The 26,087-nt window shown below is 48.5% G+C and overlaps 3 protein-coding genes across 3 annotated transcripts; 2 read left to right on the top strand and 1 right to left on the bottom strand.

The window, feature by feature from the left end:
• The first annotated feature begins 7,255 nt into the window (after nt 1–7,255).
• On the top strand, nt 7,256–12,162 carry LOC117857559 (uncharacterized). The gene is made up of 4 exons (XM_034740288.2): nt 7,256–8,567; nt 9,462–9,835; nt 11,056–11,116; nt 11,292–12,162. Exons 1-4 carry the CDS (start codon nt 7,803–7,805, stop codon nt 11,895–11,897), a joined length of 1,806 nt encoding a protein of 601 aa, XP_034596179.1. The 5' UTR covers nt 7,256–7,802; the 3' UTR covers nt 11,898–12,162.
• Nucleotides 12,163–14,766: 2,604 nt separating this feature from the next.
• Nucleotides 14,767–17,265, top strand: LOC117857151 (pentatricopeptide repeat-containing protein CRR2, chloroplastic). The gene has a single exon (XM_034739659.2). It carries the CDS (start codon nt 14,940–14,942, stop codon nt 16,911–16,913), a length of 1,974 nt encoding a protein of 657 aa, XP_034595550.1. The 5' UTR covers nt 14,767–14,939; the 3' UTR covers nt 16,914–17,265.
• Nucleotides 17,266–17,641: 376 nt separating this feature from the next.
• On the bottom strand, nt 17,642–24,298 carry LOC117857150 (delta-1-pyrroline-5-carboxylate synthase 2). The gene is made up of 21 exons (XM_034739658.2): nt 24,076–24,298; nt 23,327–23,398; nt 23,136–23,239; nt 22,947–23,049; nt 22,691–22,852; nt 22,238–22,515; nt 21,524–21,674; nt 21,249–21,413; nt 21,079–21,156; nt 20,859–20,948; nt 20,691–20,777; nt 20,500–20,586; nt 20,334–20,430; nt 20,140–20,243; nt 19,487–19,562; nt 19,208–19,358; nt 19,066–19,134; nt 18,857–18,923; nt 18,361–18,431; nt 18,118–18,197; nt 17,642–18,004 (listed from the first exon to the last, which is right to left on the bottom strand). Exons 1-20 carry the CDS (start codon nt 24,166–24,168, stop codon nt 18,119–18,121), a joined length of 2,184 nt encoding a protein of 727 aa, XP_034595549.1. The 5' UTR covers nt 24,169–24,298; the 3' UTR covers nt 17,642–18,004; nt 18,118.
• Nucleotides 24,299–26,087: the final 1,789 nt, after the last annotated feature.

The raw sequence follows: 26,087 nt of genomic DNA, 5'->3' as shown, positions 1-26,087 counted from the left end.
GGGCCTGAAAACTGGAACGGTCTACTTCCTTCCACTCGTTTCTTCTATACGACCAGCATCTCGCACCGCTCACCTTCGCATCGCCGCTCACTTCTGCTGCCCTGGATCCAGCGACGCGTTAAAACACCTTCGCATCGCCACTCGCTTCGGCTGCTCTGGATCCAGCGACGCGTTAAAAATCAGAGCCCTAGCTAGCTAGGAGTAGCAAGGAGAGCCAGGACTCTGGGAACATTTTTCTGTTGTACTCCGCTGGGAAAAAAACAAAAAGTATTCAAATGTAGGTTTTGAACTTTACTTTTTTAAGTATATTATCAACCACAAAACCGACTTTAACTTAAAATTTCTTTAAACATGAAACTTTTGATGCAACTTTTGTATACTTATTAACATACATTTTTAGATCATCAATTGTTGGTAGTGGTTAGTGAAGATTGGTAATTCTAGAATAGATTGTGCCAGCAGGTTTGCTCCTGATTTTGTAGGGTCTGTAGTCCAGTTCCGAGTGGAACGTAGGTAATTTTTTGGTGGACTGGTGGATAAGAAGTATTAATCAGGTTTAATATTGGCACGTTTATTTATTTGTTTAATTTGATTTGGTGCCATGGTAGTATCAACAAACTGACCTTGTTTGGGACTATAAACTTATAATTGAAGTTGTAGGGTGGCTTATACTAGAAAAGGGTTGAGAATCCACATGAACGACTTGCTAGCCTAAATTGTAAGTATATATAATAATTCAAAGTGTTCTGTATGTTACTAGATTAAATTGTACATACAACACCTGAAAAAGGTTCATCCATTGCAAGCCTAAATTGTAACTAGGACCTAAGGAACTCGAAATCCTATGTACTTTAAAGCATCAGTTTGTAACTACAAAACCATGTACTTTCATGGCAGCTAGAGATGCTTACAAGTTTTCTATAGTTCTTTTCTATATGCTACTTTACGATCTAGTCCTGTGGTAGAAATGGGGGCATAATTCTTACTCAACAATACATAGGCCCTGTTTAGACTTTAGTTAGCTAGAAATTAATCCCGATGTTCAAATGGTGGGGCTAAAGGTCCCAATTTTAGTTCATTAGCCCTTCAGACTAAGTTAATGTCAGTTAATTTTAGACATGAATTGTAAAAGATCAAAAACCCTCCTACTAAAAATCGTACCATTTCTTCCCCGCACCTACGAGAGGTAAAATGAAATATTATCAACAGGTTGGTTAAAAATTAGTTCTGACTCCAAATAGAACACCAAATAGAGCAAGGCTAATTTTAGATAGCTAAAGTTTAGACGTTTAAACTTCAGTCAATCCATCCAAATAGCACATATTCATAGATAGCAAAATTAAATGGACGGCATTTTTTTTTCTAAAAAGAAAATATTTGTTGCATCTCTTATGTGCGTCGACGAAGTTCAAACATGTAAACGACACACTTCTGTACAAGTTTTTAAATCCAGCTCAAAACCCACCAGAATATAAATAGGTTCCGCACAAACACTACAATGCACACGCACGCATGAGTGGCTAATTGTTGCTAACATATACAAAATATTTCAAACTTAGGAGTCATGTGCATCATCTTTTTTACCTACAAGTTTAACATCATTTTGAGGATAAAAAGAAATTCTTACATAGAAAGTTTCACCTATTTTTCGTACGTTTTAAGCCAATTAAATGCTAGGTTTTTGTCCACGGATCCGCTAGGAGAGGCTCAGCCTATGCCTTAGGGTGTGTGTTTTCAACCTTGGTTGTTAGCTCCAACACAAAATGAGCTAACCAATCGGACTAGAGCCTATTCCAACACCTGTGAGAATCGATACCTACACGCGTGTATCAGTAGCTAGTTGTTGTGCCATATACAATGACATAAACCTGTTGATCTTACAACGTATCTAAACATATCTTTTGTCTTACCTAGAGGTTCATTTCCGAAGAAATGCTAGATTTCTGCATTGCAAATCTAAAGTAGGCTTGGAACCAGTTTGGTACTCATCCAAAATTAGGTACATCTCTTGTCAAATGTTGCAATCCGCACAAGTCTAATGATAGGTGGGCTCTAGAGTTGGAAAAACCATGCGCGAACTAGCATAAACAACTGCCACAGAAAAGTTTGGAAGGGAAACAACTTTTGCCTTAGCATTTAGCAAGCGGAAGAAACGCATTTCCAAACCGGTTTCTAACTCCAACTCCAAACAAGCTAAGCAACTTGCCTAGACTCTATTCCTACAATTTTGCGACAGAGAACTAAACACACTCTTATTTAGATTCGCTGCCCCCTGTATGGCTATCGTTATCACTTTAAAATTTCTTCCTTTGGTAAGCCTATTTGGTTTCTTTAGTCCATGGACTAGTTCCTATCCTGTTTGAATCTATGGACTAAAGTCCATTAATGTAGATGAACAAAGATGGTATTACTCCTATTTTGAAGATGGAAACTCCCTGCTCAGATTCGTGAAGGTGAAGGCCTAAAGGGAGAGATTTCTGCTTCCCGTCGCTGTGGCTGCGGCCGACGACGAGCTCCTCGATGCGGCGTCACCGCGTGATGGAGCCCGTGGACCCACTCTTCCGCGGCGGCCACAAGGGCGAGGACGTTGGTGACGACCCGAGCGCCCAGAGGCAGTAGCTGTCAGGCAGCGCGTCGTCGAGCCCCGCTTCAGCGTCTGCCGTTGATGCCGACGATGAAGACAACAAGGAGGATGTGGACGCGACGGACCCGTCCGTGCCTGCTCCAGCTGGAGCTGTCGCCCAACGGCGCCCTCGAGCTCGGTGCCGGCGTCGTCAACACCAAGCTGAACACCGGGTAGAACGCCCAGATGCGGCCGCCCGCAAAGAGCTCGTTTGCCGTCATGGCTCCCCCAGCCATCGCCGCCGGCTCCCCCAACGGGAGGTAGGCCGGCAGCGGGGGTTGCGGTAGCTAGGGTGGCGTGAGGGAGGGTGGCGGGACGGAGGTTGGCGGAGGGGGCTGGGCGGGAGGGAGGCAATAAATGAGGGGCAGAGGTGTCTCCAAGACCGTTTAGTTCACTTTAATCTACTCTTGATCAGAGGACTAAAGGATTTAGTCCACATTTTAGTCCATGTGTTTGGCACTTAGGGACCTAAGCATAGATTTCTAGCCTAGCCTTTTCTTAGCAGTTTTACATTTCAGCCAAAGCAGGCAGCCGATACTTTACCCGGCGCACCAAAAATTGGCTACAAATCATTGGACCGTGCGGGCCTGTGGCCCTGTGGGAACCATGGAGCGAGCAGCTAGCGCGCCCATACCGCGCAATGAAGCTGCCTTTCCGGTCTCACCCTTCCGCTTTGACACGCATGTAGTCATCTCTGTGCATGCACGCTCCATACAGTAGCGCGGGGCCCCTCTTCCTCGCATAGCCCTGTAGCATTTGGATGTCCCCGGTTCCTAGACCATCCCTACAGGCCACAGGCGCGCCCTCGCACGCATGTGTGACTTTGCCGTGCCGTGTCCCTCCATGATTGCAACCCAGCAGGAGCGCGCGCCGCTGTGGTGGCTCTACGCTGCCGCGGCTCGCAGGGCCGGGCCGGACGTGGACGTGGCGATCACACGTGTCCTTGGCCTGGCCGGGCCGCGTACGGAAGCCTGTAGCCGGCTAGCACGTGCGCCCGGGGAAACTGGCAAACGCCGCGCCGCGCCAGGGTGCTCGCACAGTGTCGCGAACGCACGGCCACGGGCACGGGCGGGGCGTGGGGATCGTGCGGCCTCGTGCGCCAAGGCACACAGCGGCGGGCATAGAGGAACGGGCGCACCCGATCGCCGGCGTCCGGATATGAGCCCAGGCCCCAGCCGCAGGCAGCCAGCAATGCTTGCTTTGCTTTCCTCGAGGCTCGCGACGGCTTTGGCGCGATGGAACGCCGTGGTGGATTGGATGCAAGCGGACGGAGCGATCCATGCATCATGCATGCACGACGCAGCACGCACTGATGCCCGGTGCCCGGAGCGGGTGGTGCCCCTTTTCTTTCGCTTTCCCCCTTCTCTCTCCGTGATCCCGGCCTGCGGCTCGCGCTCACGAAGCAAAAGATCGCGTTGCAGAGGCAGGCCGCGCAGCGCAGGTCGCTAGCGTCCACGGAGACGTATCCCCATGCAGCGGCAGGCGTAGGACACGCATGTGTCCGTGCGAGCCTTTGCCCAGCGCTGTCAGCTGCGCTAGCGCTACAGCGCGAGCCGAGCCTGACGACGCCACCTCCCCCCTCGTCCATCGCCTCTGTGCTTGTGCGGTGTGCCCGTCCGGAGCCTGGAATCAGTGCGGTGCGGGGCAAGAAAACAAAGCAGCAGAGGCCCGACCCGGCTCGGCTGGGTCAGCTGGCCGTGAATGACCACTGTGATATCGATCGGTGAGCGCAGCTGCAGAGGAGCAGCCGTGCACTGCATGCATGCTTTGCCTCGCTTCACGTCTCCATCTCGCCCGTGACCGGTTTCCGATGCACACTGCACAGCACGGCGTGACGGGCTGAAGAAATACAGCAATGATATGATGGTGCCAACACCTGGGCGCAGGCTGGTCCGGACATTTCTACCGCAGCAGCACCTGAAGACAACCAGGCCGGGCGCGGGCGTACACATACGGATGTCGCATTGCGTGTACCTGTACGCGTGATCAATGGCTGCGACGATACGTCTCCGACAATTTGCTGTGGACCAAACATTACGTACTACTACTTGTTGTTTTTTTTGAAACTATTTTTTGTTAGGCCTGTTCGGTTACCCGGACTAACTTTAGTTCATCCATTTTAACCACTTTAGTACGAAATATAGGGATTAAAATGTGGACCTTTAATCCTCTAATCCCTTGGAGTGAATTAATGTGGACTAAAAACTCTGGAAAATACCCTTGCCGCTTATTTATTTCAAATGTACCAAACCGACCGAATTATTTTGCAACGTATTAAGGTTACAAGGTATCCTCTCCCGAAGTATCGATAAGGCCGAATACCAAGAGGTAAAAAAGAGCAATTTAATTATGCACATTCTTCACTTCGTAATCGTCTTTTGGAGTTTTGAGATGAAGTGGAGGATTTTGTTAGATCTATCGAGTTATCCGATGCCAAAGTAAAGTCAAATAATTATCGCATGCATGGCACTTCATAATTTCATTCGAGAGAGTTTTTTGGATGCGAACTTTGATTTGGTTGATCATGATGAAAACTATGTTCCATTGTCCTAAGCATCATCTTCTCAAGGTAATATAGCAAATACACGTCACGGGGACGAAGATCAAATTATGCTCAGTTTCTGTGATTGGATAGCCGATAGTTTGTTTAGTAGATCATAGCTGTGATGGTTTCGAATGTATAGATAATTTTTGGAATGTATGACTAATTTTCTGATGTATGAGAAATTTTGAAGATTTGCCCGGCGCACAGCAGAACCGGCTAGCAGGCGTCCTGAGTAGTGCGTGGAATGATCGGAGATAATATCATTTTTATTCATAATTTTAGTTTTTGTTTTTAATCTAAATAGGTAAAACTTTAGTCCAAACTTTAGATAGGAACTAAAGGGAGCAGTACGGTCGATTTGATTGGGTGGCTGGGGAGGTTGTTGTGAAAAAAGAGTTCAAAGTTTCACCTCAAACGACCTCGGCGTCTCAACTTCACCTCGGCATTTGAACTCTCACCTTGCGTCCCACGTGACAGCAGCTACCAGCAGGCAGCGGCAAGCAAGCGATCGAAAACGTGCGGCTCTAGCAGTACGGTCCTGTTGCGGCAGTACACGACTACCACAGCTTTGCTTTTTGCCTGTGTGCATGTGCTCACACGAAAGATTGCACAGTGCCCTAAAGCGACGCTGCCGGGCGGGCCCCGTGCCCAAAGGTTTACTGTGCTTCTACTGTAGCGCGCGCACCCAGGGTGCTCCACTTTCGCCATTTTATGCAGTCACGCAGATGCTACAGCTAGGCAGCCTAACCCCTGGCTCTACGAAGGAGCCTACTACAGTGACGACGAAAGCTTATCCCCCGGAGGAGTGGTTCCTTCACCCAGGGCCGTGCTCTCGGCATCTCCCTCTCTGCATGCGGATGGACGGATCCCGAATGGACGGGTGGATGATGTGGTTAATGGGCAACAGCAGCCACGTCATATTCCCAGGCCTAAGCTTCGCTAGCCCTGCTCTGCACAGCAGCAGCACGCATCATGCCGTCGTAATCCTCGGCCATTACGCGGCGGCGCCCTAATCCCGCCGGCCGGCAGCTGACGCGTGACGTGCGTCGCAGAGGCCCGGAACGGCAGGAAGAGAGCCCCCCGTATCCCCGGGAAGCCGCGGGTGTTACGGGGACGGTGTGCTGGCCCCGCCGGTCGGCGTGTCGCCGTCTGTAGCGTAGCGGGCGCCGGGGGTGGGTGACGCGGAGCCGGCTGGGCCGTGGGCCAGGGTGCTATGTTTGGTCTTGTCGCGGGGGTGGGCCAGGGGGAGGGTTGATTGCTTGTTCTTGGGCCCAATTATGAGTGACCCGTGGGCCCGGACCCGGTGCCCAATGGGCGGGTTTGGTTTGGTTGGGAGGGCAGCGCATTGAAGGGCGCGTATGATTTGCTGCTTCCCCCTCCTCCTGCCGCTGCAGCTACAGTGCCACTGCTGCTACTCGCGTCAAGAAAGCTGGGGATCGCCAGGCGGGCAGGCTTGGCTGGGGAAAGCGCACCCATGTACTCTCCTCTCCTCGCAGTTGGGGCGCAGCAGCTCCAACGCAAGCTGCCAAATTAGCGGCTTTGTTACGGTCGTCTGGTCTGGGGTTTCGTCGCCTAACCTAGGGAGCGGTTCGTGGGGTTATCGCAAGGCATTCCATTTTTGAGGATTACTGCTCACTCCTACAGGAGCTGCGGGTGTGGCCGTGCAGCGGTGTGCGGTGCACGGGGCGCATTGATTTGTGAACATTTAGGAGCACGCTGCGGGTGTGGTCATGCAGCGGCAGTAGCTGTGGATGGCACTGTGCAGGCCAGTTAGCGCTAGTACATACTCCATTTATTAAGTGGCCTTAATCGCGCTGCACATGGAATGTCTTCTACTCCTGCTTCCTGGAGTGGTCAAACCGACGCGGGCCGGCGTGCCAACAGCGCAGGGGCGGGAAGGGAAGTGCACGTCCGGCTCCAACCAGGCCGCGGTAAAACCCTGGCCCGGCTTTAGTTACCGTGGTCCGTCCCTCGCCGCCAAGAGCGAGCCGGACGGACGGATTAGCCTTGTCCGGAGAGGAGAGAGAACGTACTCCTACAGGTACAGGAGGGGCGCGGGCGGTGTCTATTTTACCCCTCCCGCTCCGCCCCTGCTGCCGCCGCGCCTCACCTGGTCGCTCTGTGCTTTCCGGCTTTCGCTTTCACGGCTCGCCATCGCCCTACCCCTCCAGCGGGCACAGGCCGCAGCTAGCTCTAGCTACCCTCTTTTCCGCCAGGCCTCCGGTCCTCTCTCGGTTGAGTTCTCGGTCTCGGCTTTGCCGAAAGAAAGGCACCCGGAACCCAACGACAGCGGCAGCAGTCGAGTCCCCGGGCCGGGGCAGGGCAAAGCGGGGATGAGGATGGAAAGGGGGGCGGAATAAAAAGGCGGGGGTGGAGGCCTGCAGGGGAGAGGAGGCTACAGCGGCGGCAGGGGGTAGGGGGCAGCAGAGCGCAGCGCACCGCAGGGCCGGGCAGCAGGACCGCCGCTCGGAAAGTGCGGAGCCGTTTCCCCTCTAGCCTCTCTACTTGCCCACGCCCACGCCTCGGGCGCTCTCCTCCAGGGGGCCAGGTGCTCTCGATCGCCTGCTGCGAGCCCCGAGGCGGGCGCGCAGGATCGCCCTCGCGCGCGTGCTTGATCGCCCTCGCGCGCGCACCATGTCGTCCGCCGCGGGAGGGTACGGCGCCGGGGCGGGGAGCGGCACCGAGCCCCACTGCCACGGCCGCGGCCACGGCGACTTCCCGCTTCACCACCATGCACAGCACGTGGCCGCGCAGCAGCTCTACCACGTCCCGCAGCACAGCCGCCGCGAGAAGCTGCGGTTCCCGCCGGACGACTCGCCACCGCACGCCTCCGCTTCCGGCCCGCAGCACCAGAACCACCACCAGCACCAGCAGCACGCCGGGGCGGGGTGGCCGCCGCCTCCGCCGGGGTTCTACTCCTACGCGACCTCCTCCACGTCGTCCTACTCCCCACACAGCCCCACGCTGGCGGGGCAGGCGCAGCTCGTCGTGGCGCCGCACGGCCACGGCCTCGCCGCGCCGCTCTCGTCGCAGATCCCGACGCAGAACTTCGCGCTCTCGCTCTCCTCCTCGTCCTCGAACCCGCCGCCCGCGCAGGCGAGGAGGACGCTCGCCGCGCCCTCGGGGCCGTTCGGGCCCTTCACCGGCTACGCGGCGGTGCTCGGCCGGTCCCGGTTCCTCGCCCCCGCGGAGAAGCTGCTAGAGGAGATCTGCGACGTGGGAGGCGCTGCCCCGCGCGTGGACCGGAGCGCCTCCGACGAGGGCCTGCTCGACGCGGATCCGATGGAGGGCATCGATCACGACATGGACGGCGCCGACCGCGCCGCCTCCGACGCTGGGCCGATCTCCGGCGCCGAGCAGCAGTGGAAGAAGACCAGGCTCATCTCCATGATGGAAGAGGTGAGCTCTAGCTATCTTGCTTGCTTGTTTTGCCGGCTTCGTCTCGGTTCCTCCTTCCAGGTTTTCTTGTGGCATGGTATCCATCCTCCATGCTCCATGCATCTTTAATTCACCGGCCTTGTTCCGGAATTGCAATTATCGCTCCTTCTGGGTGGAGAAGAATCTTGCTTATAGAGGTCACATCACCACTGCAGTTGTGGCCTGCTTTTGTTCACTGTAGTTGCATGTGCTTTTGATTTGATGATGATTTCCTCTGCTGTTGATACTCACAGGACATCTTTCCGAGTTTTTTTTTCGCTATAGTCATTACGTGGTTGTGAGCTCTAACAGTTCGTACTGTTCATTCAACAGTTGTGTTCGTTCAATTTTCTGATACGTGGTAGGATTTGGATCGGCTGTTTAGCAGGAGTTGCTTCAGAGATAGTACTTGTAATCTACATGAAATTAGAAGTAAAAATACGCTAACTGCTATGAACTCTCTTTCTAATATAACCTGATGGGGGGAAAATGGCGTCGCCTCTTAGATGTTTCCTGAATCTGTTGATTCGTCCTTGCTTGGCTCGTCGTAGCGTCCCCTGCGACCGGGAGCATGGGGCAGCAACACGCGAGCATCCACGTACAAATGTCTCTAGCTTCCATTTTTGGCACCCTGAATAGCCGATTGTGTTTGGCAGAGTTCTTTAATGGCATCTCGCTTCCATAATTGGGAAGCAGGCCTGCTTTGTTGATGTCATGTCTTCATGCAAACAAAAGCAACCTGCTCCCTTTTCCCAGCATGGAGTTTCTTCTTTGTTTAAAAGCCTATTACGCTATTAGCTGTCTAATTTAGATGATGATTGCAGCCTCCCTTATTGAGTTGTAATCCAATAATTACAACGTCCTTTTTTCCCTTAGGTTTGCAAGAGGTACCGACTGTACTACCAGCAGGTCCAGACTGTGATCAACTCGTTCGAGACGGTCGCAGGGTTCAGCAACGCCGCTCCGTTCGCGGCCATGGCGCTGAGGGCCATGGCGAAGCATTTCAAGTGCCTCAAGGGCATGATACTGAGCCAGCTGAGGAACGCGTCCAAGGCTGCTGCCAGCAAAGAGGGATTCAGCAAGGACATCGCCATGTTCGGGCTCGCCAGCGGCAGTGCCGCCGCCCTCCAGAGAGCAAGCAGCGTGGCTGCGTTCGGCCAGCCGCACAACATCTGGCGGCCGCAGCGTGGGCTCCCAGAGCGAGCCGTCTCCGTGCTTCGTGCTTGGCTGTTCGAACACTTCCTGCATCCGTAAGTCCTCTTGCCTTTTCAAAATGTTCATTTTTGCATAGAAATGAAATGCCATTAGGACATGACTACAGTGCACTTGTTTCAAGATGATGATGACGTTAAGGATGATTAGCGTCGCGATGACTCTTAGGTTACTTTTAGTGATTAGGATTGGAAGCTCAATATCTACTCTAGGTAGCTAATGGGGCATGGAGACCTGTCAACTTGACCATTCATGATGAGTTGCTGTTTGTTGGACATGGCGCCATGATGCCGTTCTAAAATGATGATTTGTGATTTGATACATGCATGGAGAGAGTATGGGATTAGATGTTTTGGTGACACCACAGCAGACATTCCTGGGTGTCCGAATCATTGTGTTAAACTTGCGTGATAGAATGCCATGGCTTCCAAATCATTACGTTGGAGTTTCTAACATGATGGTTGCCCAGACTTTATACCTGTACGTGAAATGCATTTTTGAGCTGTTCCCATCATAAATATGCAGGAGGTTCCTGCTTAGTGGGTCTAAGGACGCTGTTGCAATCTCTATTAGATAGTACTCATTACTTCGAAGTACTGTAAGGTGCGTTGTTGCATTGGTTTGGTAAGGAACCCTATGTCTGATGGGTATGGCAGCACAGTCACGACAACTCTGAAAGTGAGCTTTACTTCCAACCAAATTTAGATAGTACCACAATGATTTACTAGTTTGTTCTGCAGATTATGCTTAGCTTTCATAGTACAGTTGCTTTGCATGATGTATGATCTAAAAGTTGAAATTGTGTATCATCAGTTACATCGAAATTATTGGTACAACCTCAAGATGCTGAGTTGCTGATAATTTGTAACTTTAGAGTTTGTATCTGGAGTTCAGTCAGTTTCATAATTGTTGGTACTAGTCTTTCCTGGCTTATGGTGGAAAAAGGTTTCCGATCCACAGTTGGTCAATTTTGTCCTTTGGTTAGATCCCATATCAATCAGTGCTTGATGTCTATTTGTCCAACCTTCCTTTAACATCAACATACCACATTGCTCAACCATGGATATAATAAAGATACTGAATGTGCTTGACCACAACAGTTGTCTTTGATGTGCTGATCTAAGGTCACCTGGTTCCTTCTTGTACATTGTCAATGTGTGCACTGTTGTATATGTGCCCCTTTTGACTATTGTTGATTCATTCACCTTTTAATATTCTCCAATGGCATGGATCTCTGTCTGATAATCTAATTGTCCAGATATCCAACTGATGGTGACAAGCAAATGCTAGCTAAACAGACGGGTTTAACGCGGAACCAGGTAAATAGCCATGCTGCTTGTTGAATTTTGCTATAGATAGTAAGATAGGGTAGTAGTAGCTCATGTTCTTTTTATTACAGTGATTGTTATGTACTTGTTTCAACTAGTTTCGGCATATTTGGTATTAAATTCTAATTCCTGAAACTTTCTGATGGTTTATTATAACACTTTGCAGGTATCGAATTGGTTTATCAATGCAAGAGTCCGGCTGTGGAAACCGATGGTGGAAGAAATCCACAACCTCGAGATGAGGCAGGTCCACAAGCATCCAGCCCTTGACAAGAGCCAGCGCGCTATGCATCACCAGACCCAGCATTCTTCTGAGAGCAGCGGGAAGCCCTCCGATCCTTCGGACTCCCAGCTCGGCCAAAGCAGCAGCATCACTCGGAACCACGCCATCCCTGCCTCTCAGGGCTTCCCGGATGAGCTCTCCCAGATGTCCCACTCCATCCAGCAGGGGCAGGTCACCTTCGCATACAATGGCCTGTCGACGCCGCAGCATCAGCACAGCCTCGCGTCATCGCAGCACCACCAGCAGCTCGGATCAATGAGCGGCATCGGCGGGGCGGGGAACGGTGGTGTGTCCCTCACCCTCGGCCTCCACCAGAACAACAGGGTGTGCATCGCCGAGCCGCTCCCGGCGTCCCTCCCGCCCAACCTCGCCCACCGTTTCGGGCTGGAGGAGGTCAGTGATGCCTACATGATGGGTTCGTTCGGAGGCCAGGACCGGCATTTCGGCAAGGAGATGGGTGGCCATTTGGTGCATGATTTTGTTGGCTGATATGGCTGCTAATGCTATTGCTGCTGCTGCATCTGTCAGTTTGCTGATGGTGCATAACCTTGTATTGTACCGCTACTAGTATGTTAGAATGGTATATAAGTGGATCACTTGGTGGCTTTGGCGTGATCAGTTTGAATCAATTTCTTTGGAGGGTGGAGAAAGAAACATTGCTGACTTGGTGAGCCCCTGTAGATCGAGGTGTGCTGTCAAATATTTGACTTGTTGGGCTAATAGAGAGCATGAGAATACCTTCCCAAGTTGCCAATACACGTTTGCTCTGAGATGAGATTTTATAAATATGGTGAGACGTTGTTGCTGTTCCTTTAGCCTGGTATTGTGAAGTCTAGGCGTTGTCACATATTCCCAAAGGAAGTGTGTGTTACCAAATGCCAGGAAAAAAAAAAGTCAGCTATTGTTCATGACCAAAAGTGGGGATGCTGCTACTGTACACTGTGCTGAAGATTTAACTTGTCCCTGGACAACATGAACAACTGGCCTTGGTCTTTCAGCTTGATTTGCTTGCCTTTTTGTGTGTATTAAACTACTAAGCAAGCAGACATTTTGTGATGCATCTTGCATCCTTGTACGGGGTAGCCTCCTAAAGCCTGGACAAAAGTATGATTTGCCCACTTGCTAACGTTTAGTAGCCCGTTTTGTCACGCTAACAGACTATGTTGGGGCTGTCAGCTGCTGATTGGTTTACCTTCTGATCTTTGGATTAAACTACCGTCACAGTACCCCAAATGGCAAAGATATGATGGATCCTGCTTTGTCAACCATGTTGCCTTGGCATGCGTTGTCATGCAGTAGCTGCGATTCTTGGTTTTGCAGCATGAGACATTTGTGATTTTGGCCAATATAGAATGGTACCTGGAGATAGGCTTCTCTGGGGGTCCATTATCCTTGACTGGCTTCATGCACGTTGTATTTTTGTTTGGAAGGAATCCATGCACGTCAGTGACTGCTGTCAGGACCCTCTAAAGAAAGGCGTAGCACCTGCTGTAGCTACTGTTCATATTTAAAAGAATACTGCTCATGTCCTTTTTTAGGCGTCAGGTACTCAGGGCCTCGGGGGGTTGAAATGTTCTTTCGGCCTATCGCGTATGTAATAGCCGCTGACAACACTACACGTCGGTGGTGTACTATTGTTTTTTTCCTTTCGAAAATTGGTGGCGTACGAATTACCAGTACAACGTTAGCGCACTTGTCAAGTTGTCATGACATCAATCGAGGTCAATTTCTGAATATATACCAAATAAAAAGTGTGCTAGCTGTTCATCTTGTCCTCCAATTTTTTTATAGTACTACTGTTGTTGCAGAAACAATGAGTAGTTTGTGCTGTGTTCACTCTCAGAAAAGAAAAGTTCAGAGCTGCAGCTAGAGTAGTACTTGTATGGAACTTAGTTATGGTATGGTATGATTGGTGAAACCTATGTTATTTTCTAGCTCTTTGGCGCACCATTGGCGCCGTCGAAAGCTTCAGTAAAACGAGGCCTCCATCTGCTGCACTGCTTGCTTCCTTCTCCAGGTACATGCCTCTCGAAAGCAAGGCTTTGTTCCGTCCCCACCGCCAATCAATTGCCTTTTTTTTTTCCCTTTGCACATATCTCCGGGAGCCTCCGCCAGCCAGCATGGGCACGGCCAGCCACACACAAGCACATGATCAAAAGCATATGCCGTTTCCACTCTAAGATATGGCTGATCCGATCCCTGTTTGGATTTGGAACGCCTTTAAAAATGCCCGCTCGGTTTGGTCCGTCTGGTCTGGTATCAGCATCACGCGCCATCACCCCCGGTGTCTCTTGGCCAATCCGGGTCCGATGCAAGCGGTGAGGCAAGCGAAGGTGCAGTGCAGCTGCAAGCTGTGCCGACGATGCTGCCGCGGCCGGTTGCTCCCACCACTACCCGCCACTGGCACTGGCAGTGGCACACATCACCTGCTTTTGTCTCGGAAATGACAGGCTCATACTGTTCTGCTGCATAGAATAACTGGCGGGCTTTCATCGGAAATGACACGGAGGAGCAGTGTCCAGTAGGCACCGGGCGCGGGCGGGATTGGCCAGGGGATGCGGCCGGCACCAGCCATCGCTTTCCCATCAGCGCACGCCCCCTTTCGACTGGGACTGGGAGTGCCTGCTGCTAGTGCGGACTGCCGCGCCGCGCCGCGCCGAGGTTTTGTGGCCTGGCGTCTCTTTTCAGGTGTCGAGCAATCATGAGATAATCCAGCGCGAGCTGTCATCGGCACATCGGCTGCTAGCCTGATAGCACTAGTATCTAGCACACTCAGCGCTTGCTAGGTGCCTGATTGATATAGGTGCAAGATGAATAGTAGTACTCCGTATGGATGCCCAAGCGGGAAATGGACGGGACGTTGAAGTCTTCAAATGTTACCTGGCTATTCTCAATTTCTCATGAGCAGACGGCATCTCTCGTTCTCCAACTAAAACACAGGTGTTTTCCCTCTGTTGCTCTATATAGAGCTTGTCTCGGCAACCCCAACAATTAATCCAATGTCTAACAAACGCATGGAGAGTAGACAAAGGAGGAACACGCGGACAAGAGGCAGCATTGATCCATCACTAGCGGGCAACCGTGACAGTCGTGGTCGTCTTTTTTTTTTTTACAGGGTAGTTTCGGCCTTACAAAGTTACAACATCATTTTGGGCTGTTCGTGTACAACTACAAAATGGGATACTTATGCTGGCCCACTCACCAATAAAATCTCACCATCCGACCGAAGCCGAAACGACGTTTCTCATCCTGGCCCATTGCTAGCCCAACACACACACCACGCCGCTCCAGAAAACGAGCCCACTGGCCTTCCAAGCCTCAAAAATCTACGGAGTAGTACAGTACACGCTTCTCCCTCCACCTGCGCGCGGCGCTGCCCGTTCCGTTCGTTCCGCCTCCGCTCTCCACCCGCTCTGTCCGAGCTCCGACCAAACCCAACCTAACCCACCTCGAAATATCCCCCGCGCCGCCGCACGGTGAAGCCTGAAGCCCCTCCTCGCCTTCCGCCGCCTCCGCCTCCGCTCCACCCCCATGTCCGCCCCCGCCTCCCCGCACACCTCCCTACTCCACTTCCCCCACCGCCCGTTCGGGTCCCGGCGGCCGAAGCTGACGCGCCTCAGGTGCCTCGCGTCGCTCGCGCCCGCGTCATCGGGCGCTTCGCCGGCGAACGACAACCACCTAATACAGACGCTCTGCGCCCACGGGCGCCTCGCCCGGGCCGCGGCGCTCCTCCAGGGGCTCCCGGCGCCCACGCAGCGCACCTACGAATCGCTCCTCCTCGCCGCCGCGCGGGCCGGGGACGCCGCGCTCGCCGCCGCCGTGCACCGCCGGCTCGAGGCCGACCCGGTGTTCCGCTCGGACCCCTTCCTGTCGACCCGCCTCATCGACGCCTACGCAGCGCTCAGCGCGCTCCCGGCCGCGCGCCAGGTGTTCGACGAGGCGCCCGAGAAGAACATCTTCGTGTGGAACGCGATGCTCAAGGCGCTCGCGCTCGCCGACCATGGCGAGGAGGCGCTCGCGCGTCTGGCCGACATGGGCCGGCTAGGCGTCCCCGTCGACAGCTACAGCTACGCGCACGGGCTTAAGGCCTGCATTGCAGGGTCAGCGTCGCACGCACCGGCCTCTGCCCGTGTACGGGAGATGCACGCTCATGCCATTCGTCGCGGCTATGGATTGCACACGCATGTCGCCACCACTCTTATTGACTGCTATGCGAAGCTTGGGATTGTCACCTATGCAGAGCGTGTGTTTGCTTGGATGCCCGAGAGGAATGTTGTGTCATGGAGTGCCATGATTGGATGCTACGCCAAGAATGAGCGCCCTGGTGATGCGATTGAGCTCTTCCAGGAGATGATAGCTTCTGATGCAGACCTGGTACCGAACTCAATCACAATTGTTAGCGTTTTGCATGCTTGTGCTGTGGTGAATGCGCTTGGGCAGGGCAAAGTGCTGCATGCATATATCCTTCGGAGGGGTTTTGACTCACTTGTTTCCGTGCTCAACGCATTGATGGCAATGTACATCAAATGTGGATGCCTTCAAATCGGGCGGTACATCTTCGATTGGATAGGACGTAGGAGGGATGTTGTGTCATGGAATTCACTTATATCTGGATATGGAATGCATGGCTTTGGGCGTGAGTCACTCCAAGTGTTTGAGGAGATGATCAAGGAGGGCATTTCACCAAGTATCATCACATTTGTCAGTGTGCTTGGGGCTTGTAGCCATGCTGGATTTGTGGAGGAGGGAAAGAAGCTCTTTGAATCAATGGTGGAGTACAATGTCACACCTCGTGCAGAGCACTATGCTTGCATGGTTGACCTTCTTGGTCGTGCTGGGCGTTTGGATGAAGCTGTGGAGTTGATACAGAGCATGCGCATTGGACCAAGCCCTCAAGTTTGGGGCTCACTTCTTGGAGCTTGCAGGATTCATGGCCATGTTGAGTATGCTGAGATGGCATGCTCTCATCTCTTCGATCTTGAACCCCGAAATGCTGGAAATTATATCCTGCTGGCAGATATTTATGCTCAAGCTAAATTGCAGAACCAAGTTGATGTGCTAAAGGAGCTACTTGAAGAGCATGCTTTGGAGAAGGTGCCAGGTTGTAGCTGGATAGAGGTTAAGAAGAAGCTGTACTCTTTTGGCTCTGTGGATGACAAGAACCCACAGGTGGAGGAGCTGCAAGCCCTGATAGGTGAGTTTGTGACACAGATGAAGAACGAGGGTTATGTTCCTGACACACGAACTGTTCTGTATGATATTGAAGAGGAGGAAAAGGAGAGGATTCTGCTTGGCCATAGTGAGAAATTGGCAGTTGCTTTTGGGCTTATCAACACCAGCAGGGGAGAGCCTATCAGGATCACCAAGAACCTGAGGCTGTGCGAGGACTGTCATTCAGTCACCAAGTTCATCTCCAAATTCACAGAGCGAGAGATTATCGTGAGGGATGTGAATCGGTTTCACCACTTCAGGGATGGAGTTTGCTCATGCAGGGACTATTGGTGAAGATGTTGCAAACTCCTCTTACTGATTATACTAGATGATCACTGAAGGAGACATTTTTTTTACACCATTCTGTACAGCCTAACTTATTTCATTAGACTAGGCATGGTGATATCTTTGAAGGAGGGGGCCTCAGATTGATTACTGAGTCTGGAGAAAAGGCACTCATACCAGACAATTTTGACAAATTTGTAACGATAGCCCCCTTCAACACATCTTTGCAGTCTTCGTCCATGTCACATTTGCAACACTAAATCTGCAACCGTGTATGGACAATGTCAATTGATACGAATCTTGTATACGCCAACTAATCTGGCTATGTGCCTGTGATATAAAGCTGCAAATCATTTAGACATTTTTTCAGTGTCCATTGATCTGGTATGTGATGCGGTCATTGCATTCTGAATATTACGGACTGTGGAGATTAAGGGACCTGATAGTCTTGTGAGATTTTGATGTGTTTTATTGATGAATTATTTATGCAATTAATTTCTATATGTTCACTGTTTTTGACTCAAAGATCACTCAAAAGGCCAGGAGCCAAGGTGCACGGCCCCAGTCCGGCAACTTCGGGGGTGCCGCAAGCCAAGCCCACATGCTCCAGAAACAGACCAACACCTCCCTCCCTCTGATAGTCAGATGCAGTGGCCAGGTTCCGCATGACACTCAGGCCGCCGCCAGTGGCAGTATGATGGCATCATTGCATAATCATTCCACAAGACGAATCTAAGTTGACAAATTTCAGGCGCACAACACACATTATCATAGCCTAGAAACAGATACAAACTTCATCCGGAGCCATCGCACCTCTCTAGCTACCACACCTCTAATACAGATGTCTCGAAGGAAGTACCATAGTTACACCGGCAAGTACACAACAAGCAACAAGTACACCTTACAGGCACCAAAATGGTCCAAGCAAATCCAACATAATGAGCAGCAGGCATCGCAGAACTACATAGTACCAGTTCCTTCCCCTCTTTTTTAAACGACACTAGACATCATCTTTGCACCATGGAATGAAGAAAAGGTACTTAAACGGGGGAGTCCAGCCATTTGTTCCAAGCGATTGTTCGCCAGCAGAGGTTCTATTCCTGCAAAGAAGGCACAAGTTGGTGATTAGTGACCGTGGTAAAGTGAAGACGCAAGTTGATGTTTAGTGACCATGGTAAAGCATTCTTTTGAAGCCGCGTGAAACATCACTTGCCTCATTGCAACGGAAGATCCCTGTGGGTGTAAACCACTCCCTTGTCACCATTTACCACTTGTCCACTACCTCGTAGAATGCTACATATGGTGAAAGGATAAAGATCATAAGTATCACGTGGACATAGTAATAGCTTGAGCAAAAGTACATTATTTCCCTCTGGTGATGATAAAGCATCAGAGCTGGGGAAAAAAAATCTCTCAATCAAATATGGAAACACATTTCATTGTGTTAAAAGCATACCAGCGGGTAGTTAGAAGCCCATCAACACCAACAGGTCCACGAGCATGTATGCGCCCAGTACTTATGCCAACCTATGCAAAGCCATTGGACAAGATTAGACAAGCGAAATAATTTGATGATAAGCGCACCAGCATCACACCCTAAACCTTTTAGCTTACACCAATTTCACATCTATGGTTTAATTTGACCCTACTAAGATTCTCCAGGATGGTTTTAGACTTCATATACCCCATTATCCTTCCAGCAAAAAGAACACAGTTCGAACATTCGATAGAAGAAAAATGCTGTTCACAAACTACATTACTTTAATGGTTTGTACTTCAAACAAGATTTTGTTATCTTGATAAATAGTTCAGCCATTCAAGGTTTCAAGCAAATCTTAGTAGCTAAATCGAATTAAATGGCCGTGGCATCTAAAACCAAACTGTTCACGTTATAAAATGACAAAAGTATGTACATATAGTAGTATGCAGAAAACAGAGTCAAAAGGGTACACCTCTGCACCTAGACCAAAGCGCGTCCCATCACAGAACCTTGTGCTTGCATTATGAAACACAGCCGCACTGTTCCAGTTCAACAGAAATGTCATGGCACTCATTAAATTCAAAATCATCATAAAACAGAAGTTTTATCGAATAAATCAATCATAAATGATACTTAGATAAGCAATTCCAACCACAAGAATGGTGGAAAGAGCTTCAATACCTATCAACTTGCTGCAGAAAAGATTCTGCAGCCTTTTCATCAGTTGTGATAATGCAATCTGTGTGTGCACTGAAAAGAAACCAAATTTGGTCAAAGGTAGACAAGTGGTGAGGTTAGATACCAAAAAGAAAACCACCTTTACCTTCCATAACGATTTATATGATCAATTGCTGAATGCACATCATCAACAAATTCAAGGGTGCATGCCATTGAGCTATACTCATGACGAAATGAATCTACCTTGGGCAGTTTCAGTTTGTCATGTGCAATAGGACCACCATAAATGACTACTCCTGCAATATGAAACTTAAAGTAATGATACACTGATTCTAACTATTCAGTATTCACTACTGTGTCTGAATCATTTTTTATCCACATTTTGCTAACAAATGAAAGAAAGTAATATATTTGGAATTCAGACCTTCTTTTTCAAGTTCCACTAATAGATCATCAAGGCCCTCACTCTTGCTCAGATCTTTATGAATAAGTAATGTTTCCTGCAAAATTGTTACAGAATCTACATTATATTCTAAAATAAACCAATGGCTTCAGTGAAATCCACGCTCTTCTAAGATGATAAAGAATATTTTAATAAATATGTTGAGGTAGGTAACCCAACTTAGAAAATAGAGATTTAAGAACTCATTTAGGGCTACAAGTCACAAAACTGTGAGCTGAATTTAAAATACATAAGTAACTTAAATAAATGGCTCAACAAATAACAATAAAATTTTGTTTAGCAAATATTAAAGGTATAAGAAAATAAATAGAAATGTAAAATATTATGATATTTTTGGCAGGGAAAAGCTTGTCTTCTAGGCAGGAGTTGAAATGTATATGTTGTGGAGTCAGCTCAAGGAACCTATCAGCTCAACAAGGACCATATTTCTATGAGGCTATGATATTTTTTCAAGAAAGTGTATAATTTCTTTTTTTCCCCAGGAAAGTGTCTATTGGACAATAATAAATGATTAATTTAACGGAGGAACATGGCCAATGAATATTTTGCACTCACCGAACTACTAAATTAGCTATGTACATGGCATCAATAAGGTACTAAATAAGAGAATGTACCATTGCATTACATGCAGCTGGATAATCAACCTTAGCATCCAATACTATACGTTTTGCCATATCCATGTCAGCTGATTTATCAATGTAAACATGGCAGATACCATCTGAAGAGAAATGGAAAAACTTAGTTCAGTGTTAAATCACAAATTAAATTCTAACTAAAATTTAATATAACCATTTAACATATATCTTACCAGCATGGCCTAAGACTGGAATCTTGGTTGTTGCTTTTATCTGGGAGACAAGATTCTTACTTCCCCTTGGAATGACTAGGTCAATGACATCATCAAGCTGCAAAGTTTTGAGTTTAGACATATTTATGCACAAGTATCATTAAAAAGAATCATATTACATGCTCACCGCTAGCAAGTCAGCAATTTCATCTTTGCTAGTCACAAGGCCAATGAGCTTTTTACCAACAGCATCTGGAATCACCCCAGTTATGACCTAATGAAGAAAAACACAAATTAATAACTAGGAACCCCATCTAAGCTAAGAGATGTATTGTTACAGTACAAATAGCTCAAGAAAGCTAGTTCAATCCATACTACCTTGTGTAATATTGCATTTGATCTCATAGCTTCTTTTCCTCCTTTCAAAAGAAGACCATTCCCACTTCGGATTGCTAAAGTTGCAATCTGTGCAAAATTATATCAATCACAGATAATCATTGGTTTTGTCAATAATTGTTTATTTAGTTAATTTCTGAAAAAGGTTACCTGAACCAATGCATCAGGGCGAGACTCAAAAATAATGAGGAGAACACCCAATGGGCAATATGCTTTCTCAAAAACGAGGTCTTTAGCAACCTAAAAAGTGAGTCCTTGATTGGTTAAAAATTAGAATTCAGGAGCTTATCATCTAACCCTGGTAAAGAATATATCGCATCATGTATGTTTTTCCTATTTGAGATATAAAAAATTGATCTATAGGTTTCACCTCTGTTCTTTTCAATGTATGGGAAATAGGGTCCTCCATGTCAGCGATTGCACGAATGGATCTTGCAAGGTTTGTTATCTACACACATACAAAAATAAAATATTAGCACATTTAAGAAGATAATATTTAGTACAAAAACTAAAGGGCAAAAGAATAAAATGGAAAACTACCTTTCCTGGCTTTAGGGTCATCCTAGCAATCAACGATTTCTCATAACCAGCACCTTGTGCTGCTTCAACATCAGCTTCATTTTCAGACCTAATTGCATCCTCATTTGCTTCTAGAGCATCAGCAATATCTAGTAAAATCTTCTTACGCTCCTCTGATGACAACTTCTGTAAGGTGGAACATACAGCACGATAAATTAGTAAGGACAACCAGGAAACCTAAATATTATGATAATCTTATATTTAAAATAGTTTGCATGTTTCAAGAAAAATTATACCTGCAGGCGTCTTGAACAGTCTCTTGCTGCAACTGCCATCTCTCGGGCTGTAGCTTCCTTGGAACACTCCCACAGATTTGCTTCGTTGTGGAAAAGTGTACCAATCTTTTCTCCTTTGAGAACTTTAATAATGCTATCCGTTGCAAATCCACTGCACAGAAAGTAACAAAGTCAGATTCTAAGTTCACCAAAAGTAAACATTACTAGATTTGTCATAGGCTCATATAGCACAGTAGTAAATCACAAGGCTGCTGTTGGGAGTAGAGCGATCAATATTCAATAGGGATATAAAAGCACAACTCAACAAGCTTGCCTATTTATGGTAATGATAGACCGTCATCTCTTCAACAAAGCAATCAAAGATTTAACATTGCAAACAGAAATTTCAAGATTCAGGATTCTATGTTTAGAACACTATTCAATTAAATATGCAGTACAACTATACAAGCTCACCTAATGCAAATTTATAGGCATTAACTTTCCACGACTGTTACCAACTTTTGCACCGAGGTACATTTAAAATACCCTATTAATACAATGATAATTGGATTATAAAGACAACAGAGTATCAACAGTGTACCCTATTAGCATTAATAGTAGAAAATATGGTCCGTATGATGGATATGCAGGAGTCAGGAGGTGGTGTGGCATATTTAGTAGATATGAAAATTTCTCCATTTTGTTCTAAAATAACATCAAAAGAGTTTAACAAACCTGGCAATGACAACAGGTACGCCTTTTGATGCAGCATTAGCAGCAGCAAACACTTTAGCTTGCATGCCACCTCTTCCAACACGAGACTTTTCTCCGAAACTAATTAGCTTCCCATGTTTTTCATTAACATATGTGTGGATGATCTTTGATTGAGGATCACTTGGTGGGCCACTATAAAGTCCCTCCACATCACTTAGCATGATAAGAAGGTCAGCATTAAGTTCTGCTGCCAACAGAGCGGCCAGACTGTCGTTATCCCAGAATATACCAGATGGATCCTGCAAAATAAGTTCAGTACTGCAATCAGAAAGTAGAAACACAAAGAAGGGCTCAGTTGTCGTTATTATCGGATTTGGAAGGTCGATATATATTGTCGTTATTATCCGATTTGGAAGGTTGATATATGGCAATAAATCAAACTCCCAGTGCAGAAACCAAATTAAGGGAATACACCTCATATGGTTGTCTCCTGGTACTGATGGCATCGTTCTCATTAAATAGTGGTATTACTTTAAGATCCAACAGCGCAAAAACAGTCTCACGGAGCTGGTCCCCAAAACTTGGATCCTTAAAGTCTCGGTCCGTTACAAGAAGTTGAGATGACGTTACATCAAGCTGCAATCATACAAACATCCTGTTAGAAACAGTTTAACATCGAACTTCTTTTATTACAAGTTGAATACAAATTTGTCAGATCAAGCACACTCACTTGGCTGAACATCGTGTCATATATCGCCATCAAACCACTTTGACCAACGGCAGCACAGGCCTTTCCATCAAAGTCCATCTGCGGGTTCTGCAGATCAGCGAAGCTGCAAGCAAGGAAAATGGTCAGCAAAAGATACTTAAGCCAGAGGATACTGGCAAGCCGTTAATAGAGTCTGAAACTCTCTGCAACCTGCTATGGATAAGCTTCCGGTACTGGAGCCTCTGCCTCCCAACACCAACGGCGCCTGATGTTACCAGAATCACCTCATACCCTTGAAAGTTCAGTTGTTTCACCTGAATAATGAAGCAATCTTACTATTTAAGTGACTGAAAGTCTGAAACCACAAACACCATGGGTGAAAGCATATTTTTAATATTTACCTGTTCACACAGAGACCCAAGCCTGCCCATAGCCAATCGGCCATTCTGCCCAGTTACAACAGCTGTGCCCACCTGCAAGCAACAGGACATATAATAAATAAATGAAACCGGGTAACGTGACGACAAAACTCGCAATTTCTTTTGTTTGAAACAGAAATCTGCGGCTTATTTTTAATCCTCATCTTTGTTTAGTGAGGGATCCAAAAATATCTAGCATGTGAATCTTCAACTGCAACTGAGTACACATCCTATCCTAATGACTGTCCTGCTACTCGAAAAAAGAATCTGAACTATCTGGAGTTGTTCTTGTTTTTTAAAAAAAACAGCTGGACTTGTTTTTCCCCATCCAAGTTTCACCGATCGCAGGTCAATCAGCTCCGCCAAAACAGGGAACACGCGAAACACTGACTGAAATAATAGCACCTGAGAAACATTAAAACGTCCTCCCTTCCCAACAAATATTTACGGGGTCGCAGATCCCCAAGCGAACAACCCTTTGAGTTGGGGATGAAAAGAAAACATCACCGATTTTTTCCCCAAAATATTTTTAAAAAAATACTGTTGCAAACACGTCGCAAAACAATGTGAGATCAGATTGAGATTGAATTCTCAACCCTCGCATTCCAGCGAGCAAAAATCACTAGTCCCCGGGACAAGAGCAGTCGAACAGAACAGCATCGTCCGCATCCGCACAAGACGAGACGATTAAAAAAAATAGAGAAACAACAGAGGATGTATAGACCATTCACCTTGATGATGATGCGCTTGACGTCCTTGACGAATGCCCGAGTGGAGTCGGCAGTCTCCATGGCCACCGCACCTCCGATCCCTCCCCTCCCCATTCTCTCCTCGCCGTGGCGGCTCGGTCGCGAGTGGCTCGGATGCGGCGGTGCCTGCCTGTGCCACCGGCGCTGGTGCTGAAGGCCGACGCCGAACAGAAACTCTACGGTGCCGGGTGGGGGGAATGCTGCTGGGGGGCTCGGCTTTATAAAGGAAAGCCGCGTCGCGTCGCCTCTTCCGCCTCCCCCACGGGCCAGACAGGTGGCGAGATCGAACGTGCGCTGCCTGGCCCGTCCCCTTGGATCGTCTGCGGCGAGCAGGGCCCGTGACGGCCCGTGACCGTCCGCTGAGCCCGCCCCACGCTAGCCTCGGAGGAGGGATCGAGCCACACCACGTGTGGCGCCGCTTGTGGAATCAGGCAGGTCGTTGCCCCAAAATATCGTCGACCGAGCCGAGCGGAGGAGATATAGGGCAGGTGGTTGCGTTACGGCCTCGCGGGCCTTCGACCCATCAGCCATTCAGCCGGACAGTCCTGTGCAGGTGACTTGTTGCTCAGCCATTCGATGGCAGGTCGTCAATGAGTGCTCCAACGTGTCACACAGCCACAAGCTAGAATGCAATGCGATAAAGATGAAGGTCATTGCCACCTGTAGTAATCTGTCCTGTTTTTTCAACCTGTTCTGTGAAATTAAGCATTTGGAAATGTGCCTGTCGATTTGGCATCCACACAGTATACTAGGGGTTTACAACCAAATAGCACGCAACACGTTAGGTACGGACCATTGTGGATAAATAGCATGTGGTCATTCAAGTTTAGGATTGTGTGGCTATTGCCAAAACTAAAGGTTGCGCTAGACATGGACTCTAGGATGGATAAATAACATGTAGGTTATTCTAGTGGGGTTCTGTGGTGACAAAATCTCTTAGCAAGAGTCTAGCTGTCACCATGAAAGAAAAACTTGGTTTGGTCATGTTTTTCCTCAGAATAACATGTGTAGTACTAAAAGAGAAAGAACTTTGGAAGATATTTGTTCATATATATATAGGAGTAGGAGGAGCCATATGTTAAATTACTGACCTCATGATTGTGCGTGGAGATTTGTGCATGCCTTCTTCTCTAGTGATCACCACATGCACTCCGACGAGCTTCACTAACTTCGACGAAACTAGGTTCTTGGGTTCGGTTTTGGGGATTTGAGGCTTTTTGTTTGTCTTTGGATGCAAAGGGAAGGCTGAGGAGATTGCGAGCTTGATGATGGAGGCGGGTGGGGGCGGGATGGTGAGGCGGCGGGAGCGTCGCTCACCATAGTGATGGGGCAATGCTAGTTAGCAAGGGAAGGATGGTGGTAGCGGATTTGGCACATAGGAGCCGCCGGAGGCAAAGGAGATGGGCAGAGCAAGGGCAACGGAGCGGAAAATGAAAACAATGAGGCAATGGTGGGAGAGGAAGACCAAAAGATCTCACTAGCAATAGCGAAGGAAGGTCAGCAAGCCTGACCGGCTATAGAAGAAGCGATGACGAGGTGCCTAGGATGCGTGACACGATTATGGCTAGAGGAGGCGGTGGCGTTGGACGACGTGCTTAGTTTGGCTGATTGTTGGGTTGCATGTATGCATCATTGAGGTAGAAATAGGAAATAGGCCACTGGATCTCCAAACGAGGGTTGAAGTTCTGACAAGCTTTTGGTACAATAAGCAATCGACATAAGTTGAATAACTAACCTCAGGATTGTGTGCGGAGATCTGTGCAGGCTTTCTTCTCCGATGAGCACCGCATGAACTCCGATGAGCTCCATAAACTTTGATAAAATTAGGGTTTTGGGTTCAAGTTTGGATCTTTGAGGTTCTGCTAGCCTCCAAATGTCAAGGGAAGGTCGGGAAATCGTGGGCTTGATGGTGGAGGGTGGGTTGGTGAGGCGGTGGGGTGTTGGCTGCCGTAGCGGTGGGGCATGTCCGTATGGGAAAAGCTGGCGAACAGGAG

The sequence above is a fragment of the Setaria viridis genome, chromosome 5, assembly GCF_005286985.2.
Source record: "Setaria viridis chromosome 5, Setaria_viridis_v4.0, whole genome shotgun sequence".
In the NCBI taxonomy this organism is placed as follows: domain Eukaryota; kingdom Viridiplantae; phylum Streptophyta; class Magnoliopsida; order Poales; family Poaceae; genus Setaria; species Setaria viridis.
This window is presented reverse-complemented; position numbering and strand designations above follow the sequence as displayed.